Source organism: Eptatretus burgeri, chromosome 8 (genome assembly GCF_056783735.1).
Source record: "Eptatretus burgeri isolate ZD-2024b chromosome 8, Ebu_testis_v1, whole genome shotgun sequence".
Classification (NCBI taxonomy): domain Eukaryota; kingdom Metazoa; phylum Chordata; class Myxini; order Myxiniformes; family Myxinidae; genus Eptatretus; species Eptatretus burgeri.
This window is the reverse complement of record NC_140968.1, coordinates 84002815-84014525: the sequence shown is the minus strand read 5'-3', so window position 1 is coordinate 84014525 and position 11711 is coordinate 84002815. Positions and strand designations below refer to the sequence as shown.

Sequence of the window (11711 nt, the reverse complement as noted above, 5' to 3'; positions counted from 1 at the left end):
TATTCATGTCTCTGCTGGCTGTGAGTCAGAGGTCAATAGACGTCTGGGTCGGGCCTGGGGAGTCATCGATTCACTGGATCATGGGGTGTGGCGCTGCCGGTACCTGTGCGGGAGGACGAAAGTCCGAGTCTTCAGGTCCTTGGTGCTTCCAGTCTTGCTCTACGGATGCGAGACTTCGACTCTGACCAAGGATCTGAGACGGAGACTTAATTCCTTTGGTACCAGGTCTCTTCGGAGAATCCTTGGCTATCGCTGGTCAGATTTTGTGTCCAACGAGCGGTTGCTGAGAGAGAATCGGATGAGATTTGTTAGCTGCATGGTCCGTGAGCGTCAGTTGCGGCTGTATGGACATGTGGCTCATTTTCCTGATGCTGATCCTGCTCACCAGATTCTCTCAGCGAGGGAGTCTCGTGAGTGGAGGAGGCCAATGGGCCGACCACATGCCTTCGTGGTTGCAGCAGGTCAAAGAGATGGGGATGGGCCTGGCATCTGCCTGGGGGAAGGCCAGACGGAGGCCCCTGGAGTACCGGCGGAAAGTGGACGCAGCGACACGCTGTTCTGGCACATGCTCCCATACCTGACCTGATTGCTTTATTCTTGTATCCTTACCCCATGCCATTCTCTTTTATTAAATACACTTGGTCTCAGGATGGATTCCGTTTGTTCTGGCTGCTTTGTTTGGTGGTTTAGGTTGGTTGCAGTGTAGTTGGAGTGCAGTTGAAACAGCATTAGACTGTGCTCGTGACCAATGTTTGCTCAGCCAAATTAGATAAAGTCACAGTTGTCTATCGGCACTTCACCCGGCCAATTCCAAGGTCTTATGTGAATTGTAATATCGAAAGCAGGCCTGGGAACATCATTCCGTGTCATCCAGGTCGAGGCTTGTCTTTTAATATCATTACTTTGATGTTTGTGGACCCATCTGTTGATAAAACTCTGATGGAAGCCAAGTTGATGTCCATTTTCGCTGTTGTATATCTCGGCATTGTTCATCCCAATAAAATGCCATATTTAGGCTTCACCAGGCCTTAAACGGGCCAGAGCAACACAGTGCACCAATGGAAGTACACAACTATATCGTTACCTTTTCAAAACCTTGAATAGGTTAAAGTATTTTTTCCAAGTTCATACTCCTGCTGTGCTTTATGTGGTGGGTGTGCAAAATTGCCTTGGTCTGTTAATTAATAGAAAATACAGTCTGTGTATGGATAGTTATTTCATTTATGTTTAAAAGAAAACTTGAATTTGATTCAAAAAAAATTTCTGGAAATGCACCATTTTGTAGGGGTGTGTGTGTGTGTGTGTGTGGTTTTTTTTCCCCCGACGCGCGCGTGCACACATAACAAGCAGACAAGGTACTATTCTACATATTATGTCTGCACATTTCTAGTTCAATGGCATGGTGGTACGAGTGGCAAGAAAAACACACTGTTCTGAAAACTTTGAAGGTATATTGTTGAAAAAAATATATAAATATAAAAAAAACATACTTTCAACATTCATTGTGATGAAACTTTGGGGCAAGATCTGAAAAATATAGAAATAGATATGTTGCTAGAATTATGTGTGTGAAACGAGCACACAAGCTCCTCTACATATTATGTCTGCACATTTCCAGTTTGATGGCATGGTGGTGCAAGTGTAAAAAACAAACAAACTGTTCTGCAAACTTTGAAGGTTATTTTGTAAAAAAACAAAAATGAAATTAAATAAAAATTAAAAAAATAACTTGCAATAAACCTTATTGCATTGTGATGAAACATTAATGCAAGATCTGAAAAATATAGAAATGGATATTTTGCTAAAATTTTAGCTTGAATTGATGGAAGTGGCTTTTGAATGTTACTTTTCGAGGCGAGTCAAAAGATCTTGTAATGATTCTGGACCGTCGTATACTCGCTTCAGGTCCCGAGGTAGGCAACGACAGCCAGTGAGGTTCAGATAGCGGAGCTGTGGGCAGTTTTTAAGGATGGAGCTGTAGGGAAAAGAAAGGTTAAAAGGGAAATTAGTAATTCTCAAAATCAGTGACAATTTCCCTTTGTGAGAAAGTTTCATTGTGTTTAATGATAATGGGTGCAGTATGAAATAACCTTCATTATTTCACATGCAATTTCAAATGTACCACTAGTGTAGCAGCATAGCAAACCTGTTGTGCATTTTGTGATACAAGCACCAAATTTGGCACAAATGTACATTAATATGTTGTGAACATTTTCAGATATTGGGCCACTTGAAATTCTCTCTTTATGTCCGCCATATTGGATTTCAAAATGGCCGCCACTTGAAATCTACATTTGCAATTATCTCTGGACGTAATGCAGCTATTGACTTGATTCTGGTATCTAAATGTATGTTTTTGGGGGCAAGGAATCCAATGGTACCATTTTCAACTTATTATCTATCACAGTCTGTTATATAATTTTATTTGGAAATTATCTCGGCAAATATTGGATTCAACACAATACTTTGAAAAGAATGTCTTAGTTCTGTAAATGTCTTAGGTATTACACTGACATGCTCAATGGTCTAGTATTTGAGGCTAGGTGTACTGGTATCTGAGGCTAGGTATATACCGGTACTGAAGATATGTGTACATAAACAGTGTCATGTTAACAAGTTCAGCATTGCCACAAGTACATGTATGTTGTTGACTTATCGTCATGTGCAGTCCCCTTCACACACACAGAGGGCTGTGCACTGAAGGGCAGCCTTTTTGCAGTTGCAGTGCCTCACACACCCTTTCTTGCACTTGCAAGAAACCAGCTCAATGCAGCTGTGAGCTGCCTCAGTTAGCCTGGTCCAGTAAGGTGTGTACTCTCCTTCTCCAGTCCTTGACCAACCCGTTGGTTGGTGGAGGGAGCTCTGGTGCTGGCAGCAGTATCTGCCCCACACATGTCCACCTTAATAGACTGCCCTCTTGACATGTTCCTCCAGAGCTGCCTTCGTTGGAGGGATGAGCTGCACATTGTTCTTCCTTGCGAAGAGTTTCCTCCTGGCCTTGTCAATGTCTGTGCATTTGCTGGATCGATCATACAACAGGATCACGAACCTCTCGATGATGCACATTGCATCGTCTGGTATGTCACGAGGTTCAGAGGACAGCAGCAGCAGCGCCTCAGTGAGTTCTGGCAGTATCGTCCAGACTGCCCACGCAGTCTTCTTGCCATGTCTATGAAAACTAGACACAGTGTCGCATCCAGTTAGAGCGTGGAACATTGGCAGTGCACAAGCCTTCTCTCGTCCCAATCCAGCTGCTATTTCGTGTGCTGCTAGGTATCGGAAACTCTGGCCTGTTCCGAATGCCAGCCACAGTTTGTCTTCTAGTTGCAACTTCTGTGCCAGGGACACTGCCAGCACCACAACATCGGTGTCTACAGTCCGGATGAGTATTGCATGGTGTCCATGCTGGACTGCGTGAGATGCATGCAGCAACATCCGACTGTCAGCTTCTTCATGGTTACGTGGGGCGAGTGAGGTCAGATCTGGCAGTAGTGGCTTGCTGAGCACTGCCTCTCCATCAGTAATGATGAGTTGCTTGTCCTCCTGGTCAAACCATTCCATGAGAGCTGCTGAGAGGAACCTGAACAGCTCGGTCTTGTTGCTGTCCACTAGTAGGAAGTTCTGCCAGTTTCCTGGTATGGCTGCGGCAGCCACCACACGTCTCCGCACACTTTGTCCCCGCTTTGCACATGTACTACCTTTCAGTGAATCAGCAAGGTAAGTATCCCAGACCAGATCCAGGCGTGACACTGTTTGCAGCTTCGTGGACAGAAATGGGATAAAGATCTGTTGTGCATACTCTTCAAAGGTTTTTGATGCAGCCGGCTTCAGCATCTGCATGATTGCTGCTCCATCAAGCACAATGCAGGTCGTGACAGGAGTCTCTATCTTTGCGTCGGAGACTTCTTCCAAGCATGTGAGGAGATCACTCTTGGTACCAGTGCAGAGGCTTCCACCATCAGACAATGCAGGAGGACATGCCTGATTCTCGTGACAAAAGAACTCCTCAAGGTTTCCATCCCTCGTCTGGCAGCCAATGTACAGGCGTGCGAAGAGTTCACGGTCATTCTTGATGGAGGCAAGCTGTTGCTGACCTATGCTCTGGCTTCTTGGAGTGGAAGAGCTGAACACCTTCAGCTTGTTACGAGGAATTGGTGCATCCACTGTCTTTGTTCTGTCCAACAGACACTCTCTGGTGAAAGCCTCAAACTGCTCTTGGCCAATCCTCTTGGCATTCATCACGGTCTCCACAGCAGCAGGATCTGCGATCTCCTTTGTGTCCAGTTTGACTACATCCTGATTCTCCTCCTCGAATGGGTTGCCCATCTCCTCTATGACACCGACGAGAGCACGAACATCTTTCACAAATGAGGCCTGTACACTTGGCGTCTGATCATGATGACGTGTGTCTGCTGTTTGCCGTCTCCAGTGTTGGTTCCCAGCCTGGAATTCTTCGATCACCCTGGCAACTTCTGGTCCCGCAACCATCCAGCGACGTAGGACACTAGGGTTGTCAGTGAGCCCAACTGCTCCACCATCTCCTTTGATGCAGGCATTATTCTGCTCATGTGCCTGGTCAATAGGGATTGAAGAGAACACCCTCTGTGTTTTGTGAATGGTGAAGTGGCTTTTCCTGAATTTCCTGGCTACATCTGGGTGTTTGATGGTGAGTTTGGCCATGTCCTTCAGGTTCACTGGTATCCACCTAGCATAGTGGGTGTGATCCAGTGCATGGAACCAGGGGACCAGCTCTGTCAGAGCATCGAGGTACATCATTAACGATCCCTGCCTGAGAGAACGCACATACACTAGAACCAACAGTTCTAGTTCCAGCACGGTTGCCCAGTAGTGAAACTGGGGGATGTCTTCTCTCTGGCAACACCAGTCTTCAAACTCCGGAACGTCCTCTGCATCTCTGGTTTCTCCCAGACAGTAGTGGTTGTAGGCACGGTGTTGCAGGATGTACAGTGCTGCTGCAGTCACTTGATGTGCTCTTCTTGTGCGCAAGACATGGGATGCTCGCAGGAATGAGTCTGCTGTCCCTGCTGTCACAATCTCGGCTTGCACAAGTGCTTGCACCCAACCACTCCCTTTCAGCCAGTCCCCCAGTTTCCTCAGTGCCGCCACCTCTATGTGGAGTCATGTTTGTAAACTGTTAAAGACATGCTACAGTGCATTATTAAGGGAACAAGACAGATGGAAGCCTATACAAGAAATTTCTGTACTCTAGAAACACAAAAGATGGCTTCAAGGGTCTAGGAAAAGGGGATTATGCATGTTTGGTATTTATTCACCATATGAATGTAATGTTACATAAAATATGCATATGAAAAACACAAATGAATGGGTCACTTTGTTTACTAATGGGACATGAATTTATATTTTAGACTGCCAGTATATATGAGCTTGGCTGAGTTGTTACTGGCGATTTAGTATAGTTTTTTTTTTTATTAATATTTACAGAACTAAGACATTCTTTTCAAAGTATTGTGTTGAATACAATATTTGCCTAGATAATTTCCATATAAAATTATATAACAGACTGTGATAGATAATATTAAGTTGAAAATGGTACCATTGGATTTCTTGCCCCCAAAAACATACATTTAGATACCAGAATCAAGTCAATAGCTGCATTACGTCCAGAGATAATTGCAAATGTAGATTTCAAGTGGTGGCCATTTTGAAATCCAATATGGCGGACATAAAGAGAGAATTTCAAGTGGCCCAATATCTGAAAATGTTCGCAACATATTAAGGTACATTTGTGCCAAATTTGGTGCTTGTATCACAAAATGCACAATTATTTTGAATATTTGGGCTAAGCCCCACTACACATATAGTTACCTGCAAAATTAATTGAAAATTATTTGACCAAATTTCGTTTTCACTCGTCTCAGATTCATACCAAAATTAATTGAAAGTACTGCACGCATACTTTGCAATGAAGGAACTAATGAATCATAGACATTCCACTTAAAAGGAAGCCTTTCGGAAATTTCGTACACTGAATAAGGGACGAATTTGTTACATCACTGTATCAATTGCATCATTTAAATTTCCAAACAAATATCATGAGGAGATAAATTTTGCATTCGTAAACAAATTTCAGCTCAAAAAATTTCATGTAATGGTCAATTATTAAAGTGAAAAGAAACATTTTACAAACAATCAATTAGTATCCATCCAAGCAGTTCCTGTGCCTTATCTATAAGTTCGTTGTCAGTTATCTTGGTGAATGGTTCCAGGAAGTTGATTTTGTACTTGATTTGATCAACAATTTGGAAGTTGATCCAGGAACTTCCAGGAAGAAGTCCGCTTTATGACATATGTCGACTCAGTAGGATTATGCAGGAATTCCTAACTTTATTCATTTAAAATTCACATTTCACAAGGGGGGATAGAAACAATTTAAAAAAACCCAAACAATTGTGAATATTTACTTCTGATCTTCCTGACAATTTCACCAAAAATAATAACCCAAATTTAAAGGGTCCACACTTCAAACAAGCCTTGTATAAAGAAGGAAAATTCATCAACAAAGTCAATTTTACCGTCACTAATAGTGCTTGCATGTAATACAATATTGTGATATTTCAGAGGCCAGTGAGAGTCAGTTGTTGACCACTTAGTGATTGACTTTCCCATGTGTGGAACCAGTATTCATGCTGTAAAGATTGCTGCCCCAGCATAATAGTGCACCGTTACAGAGCAACGAGGCATCAGGTGGTTTCTGCGTAGTGAAGACGTCAAGCGTTTTGACATTTCGGAAATGTGCAATGTATGGTACGAACTGCATGTGATGGAGAAATGTGTACAAGTGGTACAGACAGTTTCACATCAGACAGACAAGATGGGCGGGTCGTTTAAGGCAGCAGACACCGATCGTGCCAAGGCCATTGTTGATCAGACACACACACACACACACACACACACACACACACACACACACACACACACACACACACACACACACACACACACACACACACACACACACACACACACACACACACACACACACACACACACACACACACACATACGTTCATCCTTTTCAAAAGCGTTCACATTTCTCCGTGACATACAGTTCATACCATGTTGTGCAGTCTTTCTTTGAATGTCACACAGTTTGACACCTTCACCAAGCAAAATCCAAATGACTCTTCGTTGCTCTGCAATGGTGCACTCTTATGCTGGGGCAGCCATCTTTACAGCATGAATACAAGTGCTACACTCAGGCAAATCAGGTACTATGTGATCAAGAAATGAATCAAGCTTTGCCCTGCAAAATCACATGTAATACAGTTCCATCCATCCATTGAGACCATACTCTGTGCAGAGCGTTGGTGCTGCCTAAGCAGTCTCCTTGGCGAATGGGCACAATCCTGGAGGGGTCGCCACTCTGACACAGTGGACCAGCAAGCTGGCACTCATTTTGCCAACCTCGGAAGGATGACAGGCAGAGTCAACCCCACCTAGTATTAATTCAACAACCGAGTGGGATTTGAACTCAGGACCCTCGGATCCCAAACCCACCACCCGAACCATTAAGCCAATACCAGGCATGCAACAGTTGATGCGATATTATCACATGAAATATTTGTGTCAGTAAAATTTCCTTCTTACAGGGTGTGACATTTATATGTGACACTTTTGTAATGTATAAATTTTAAAGATATTCGGTATAATTATTTATTTATTTTTGAACGTTACAGGTGCCCTGAAGATTTGAATGATGGAGCATTACGATGTGCCAACGCAGATTAAAATTGTAGAACTCTATATTAAATTAACCTCCATTATTGCAACTCAGCGAGTATTCAGGAGGGAATTTGCATGCAGAAATGCCCCGTATCGTAACACCATTCTCTCCTACGTCAGAAAATTTTATGGAGATGGTGGTGTTCGTCCATCTAATAACACGAGCCGTCATACAGTGAAGACACAAGAGACAATCACTGAAGCCATCACTGCTCTTGATAATGACCCATTGAAAGCAGCAATTAACAATGATGTACTGATTCGATGAAGGGAGTGCATCAATTGTAATGGACAGAATTTAAAAGATGTGATCTTTAAGAAGTAGAGCTGGGTTGTGGATACTGCTATGATGTCACACAATCTCCCATATCTGTACTTCACTTTAGTACACTAAAAACATGATTTACTTTGTTCAGACTTGTTTTATTACAGAAATAGATGTGTCAGATATTAATGCCACAACTTGTGTATTCACTTACTGTAGTACTTGCAGTCTTTCATGCAAGTGAAACAAAATGAAAACACATGAACACAATGAAAATGTGTGACAAGGCCATACCTGAGGATGTGCTCTGTAATTTGTGTTCCACCCAATGCTAGGTGCCGGAGATTGCTTCCTCTCCCAAGATGTATAATTTCCACCACCTCGGCGTCGGTCACAGCTTGGCCGGTGAGATCAAGGGAAAGCAGACTGCCGCCCCACCGCCGTAGCACAGAACTAGAATCTCTTGCCCAGCCAATTCGAGTTCTAAATGACAGTTTGAATGGCCCACAAATACCCAAGTATAACTCCACCAACTCTGCCAAAACAAATGCACAAAATTTCATGCAATGGTCAACAAGTGAAGTGAAAATAAACATTTCACAATTAATCAATTACTATCCATCCAAGCAGCAAAAAACTGTCATCAATGACAGCCAATTTGTGTAGTTTTGACTTGAAGCATCCACCTGGCATCTTTGCTTCCATCAAGGAAAATTTCAAATCTGCATAATACACTTGGTACTTGCTTAACATTGTCGTTGCATTCTCGAAAAATGCATCTTTAAGCAAAACAACATGAAGCAAATCACATTTTCCCATAATAATTAATGTACAAACTGGAGTTAGGTTCTTTTGAACATTTCTCGTCAGAAAAAAAAAACATTTAAAGTTGAAATGCAGTATGTACTCCACATGTGTAGTACATTCTGAAATAAAATTAATTTCTAAATATAAAAGAAATATAAAATTAAACAAGTGAAATCCTTCAATACAGCACGTGTGGTGAATCAAATGAGTACACTAATGTTGAAATATGCAATTTATGCTTTTTCAGTTGAAAAACAATTAGAAAGCGTACTTAATATTTGAAATGTAAAAATCTTGTTATTATTGTGATAAGCACCTTTATATATGACAGAAGGAATGAAATCGTTCGATACAGCGTGGCAGGAGGCCGCAAAAGAATGATTGTAAGTAAATTTCAACTACTAATGCATGATGAAACACTTGTTTATGGCTAATATTAAAGAGAATGATGGCATAAGAAGAACTTAGCCTGGAATCCTCGTGCATAACACCGCCCACACAACACACGTGGTGTCCTTTGACCAATCAGGAGCAGTGTAGTTACAGTATCGTTTCCTTCAGCTCGATTGGTCTTGTCCTGCACGTGATGTTTTCGGGGTTTTTTCGTTCTTGTTGAATCTGAGGAGATTATTACTTACGAAATCTAAAGATTTCGTAAGTATATTGATGACTTCCATCCTCTGTTTGTGTGTTTGTTTGTTTGCTTATTTGTTTGTGTGTTTGTTTGTAGGCACTATAACTCGAGAACGGAAGAAGCTACCAATGTCAAATTACACCACGTGATTCAGGAGGGTGGTGGCTAGCGCTGATTAGATTTTGGTCAAAATCGGTCAGAGGTCAAGGTCACAGTGAGGTCAAACATCCAAAACATTCGATTTTTGTACATCCAAAAGGTGAGGTCAAACATCCAAAACATTCGATTCTGTACGATGGTACAGAATCATCGTAGAAACTTCTGGTTTGCATTGCTACCTTCTCAAGAGACAGCTTTTATTAGACAAGGTCAGAGGTCAAGTTGACGATTTCATAAGTACCAGTCTATGACTGCTTGTTTTTTCGTTCTTGTTGTAAGTAAATTTCAACTACTAATGCATGACGAAACACTTGTTTATGGCTAATATTAAAGAGAATGAAGGCATAAGAAGAACTTAGCTTTCTGCGTTCGGCGCGAAATGCCATGGTGGACGGAAATGACGTCTTTCGTTCGTTCGTACATGAGGGGAGCGTTTCTTCGTTTTTTTCCGTCGAGAAATAAATTAAATGGTTTTCACATATATAACACATTAGTTTCACAAATTTCCATTGAAATACTCGGGTATTTCTGTCAATTGTCGCCATTTCCGTCGAGGTTACGCACCGCATCTACCGGACGGCCGACATTGGCTGTCTTGAGGCACCTGGGGGGGGGGGGGGGCACAGGACCCACCGGAGACGTGGTAGACGATGCCGGGGACATTTCAAACTTGGTGCAATTGTATACAGCGCACACGCTGTCATAAGATATCACTCATTAGTGATGGATGGGGGGGGGCGGGGCGAATAGTGGAATTAATAGGACAGCCCAAGTGCTCTCCCGATATCAACCACTCGTTCTCAGTCATCAAAAAAGCTTTAAAACCTCTCATTCAGTTTCTAAACAAATTGATTTTCTTATTTTCTTACAACCGGACTCACTACTCTAACTTATGGACAGTTTTAATATCTCTGTGAGGTTTTTCATCATCATTCCCATGAGGTTTTTCATCATCACTGGTACAACTTTGGCATTCTTCAGCTTCCAGGATCTTTTCACTTCATGCTTGAGGTCTTGGTATCCGGTCATTTTCTTGATTTCTGCAACGTTGGTCCAAAATCACTGCTATTAACGTGAGCAGTACTTCAATGTTTTCAGTGATTACCATAATGGAACTTGGTGTGTGTGTGTGTGTGTGTGTGTGTGTGTGTGTGTGTGTGTGTGTGTGTGTGTGTGTGTGTGTGTGTGTGTGTGTGTGTGTGTGTGTGTGTGTGTGTCTCTACATATGGGGTTCAGAATTTAGAATGGAATCCTCCCAGGGTGGACTCAAAGTATTAACCTTCATTGCAGTATTGGGTCACAATTCACGGACCAAGCTGTGAAGTTTTGTGCCAAGGGCTCTCTTCAGGATCGTTGCTGGGCTCCAAACATCTTCCAACTGTAGTTTGTTTGTAGTAATACTCCCAGGGATGTTTTTTTTTTTAATATCTCTGTGAGGTTCTTCGTCATCACTGGTACAACTTTGGCATTCTTCAGCTTCCAGGATATTTTCACTTCATGCTTGAGGTCTTGGTATTTGGTCAGTTTCTTAATTTATGCATCATTAGTCCAAAATCAGCAGAATTAGCACCTCAATTAGCAATGCCTTGTTCTCTTTTTTTGCACCGAAGTATGATATCTGGTCGCAATGCTTTGTTTTCGATGTTCATGCCTGATGGGATCATAAGGTCGTACGTGAGCGGTACTTCAATGTTTTCAGTGATTGCTTTTGATTTATTTTCCCACAAATTTTCTGGAACTGGAATATCAAAGTTTTGCACATGTGCCAGCGGATTACTTTACAAACTGTGTTGTGTCGTTGTGTGTAGAGCTGTTCTGACACTCTTTTTTTAAATTTTCGGTCATTAAGTGTCACATATCATTCTCTTTGCTAACCCCACCTCCACCCCTCACCTTTCTTGTTTTTTTCCTCCTATCCCCCACCCTTTTCTCTCACTCTGTCCCTTCCTTGCTCCCCCCTCCTCATAAAATGTAGCCCTCTCCTCCCACACCTCTGTCACTCTCTCGCTGTTTCTGCTTGTGTGTCTGTGTCTGTCTCTCACGCACCCCTCCCTCTCACAGTGAATAGCAACGTTTGGAGAG

The 11711-nt window shown here is 42.4% G+C and overlaps 1 protein-coding gene across 4 annotated transcripts in view; it reads right to left on the bottom strand.

Moving 5' to 3' along the window:
• Window positions 1-1431: 1431 nt before the first annotated feature.
• Window positions 1432-11711, bottom strand: part of FBXL6 (F-box and leucine rich repeat protein 6) — a 50232-nt gene continuing 39952 nt past the window's right edge. For 3 of the 4 annotated variants that reach the window (XM_085892865.1, XM_085892863.1, XM_085892864.1), the window contains 2 exons: window positions 8324-8564; window positions 1432-1975 (listed from right to left, as the gene is read on the bottom strand). In XM_085892865.1, coding sequence (XP_085748991.1) covers window positions 1843-1975; window positions 8324-8564 — 374 coding nt within the window. In that variant the 3' untranslated portion in view covers window positions 1432-1842. The remainder of the gene's footprint in view (window positions 1976-8323; window positions 8565-11711) is intronic. The other variant, XR_015061102.1, reaches the window with a different exon arrangement.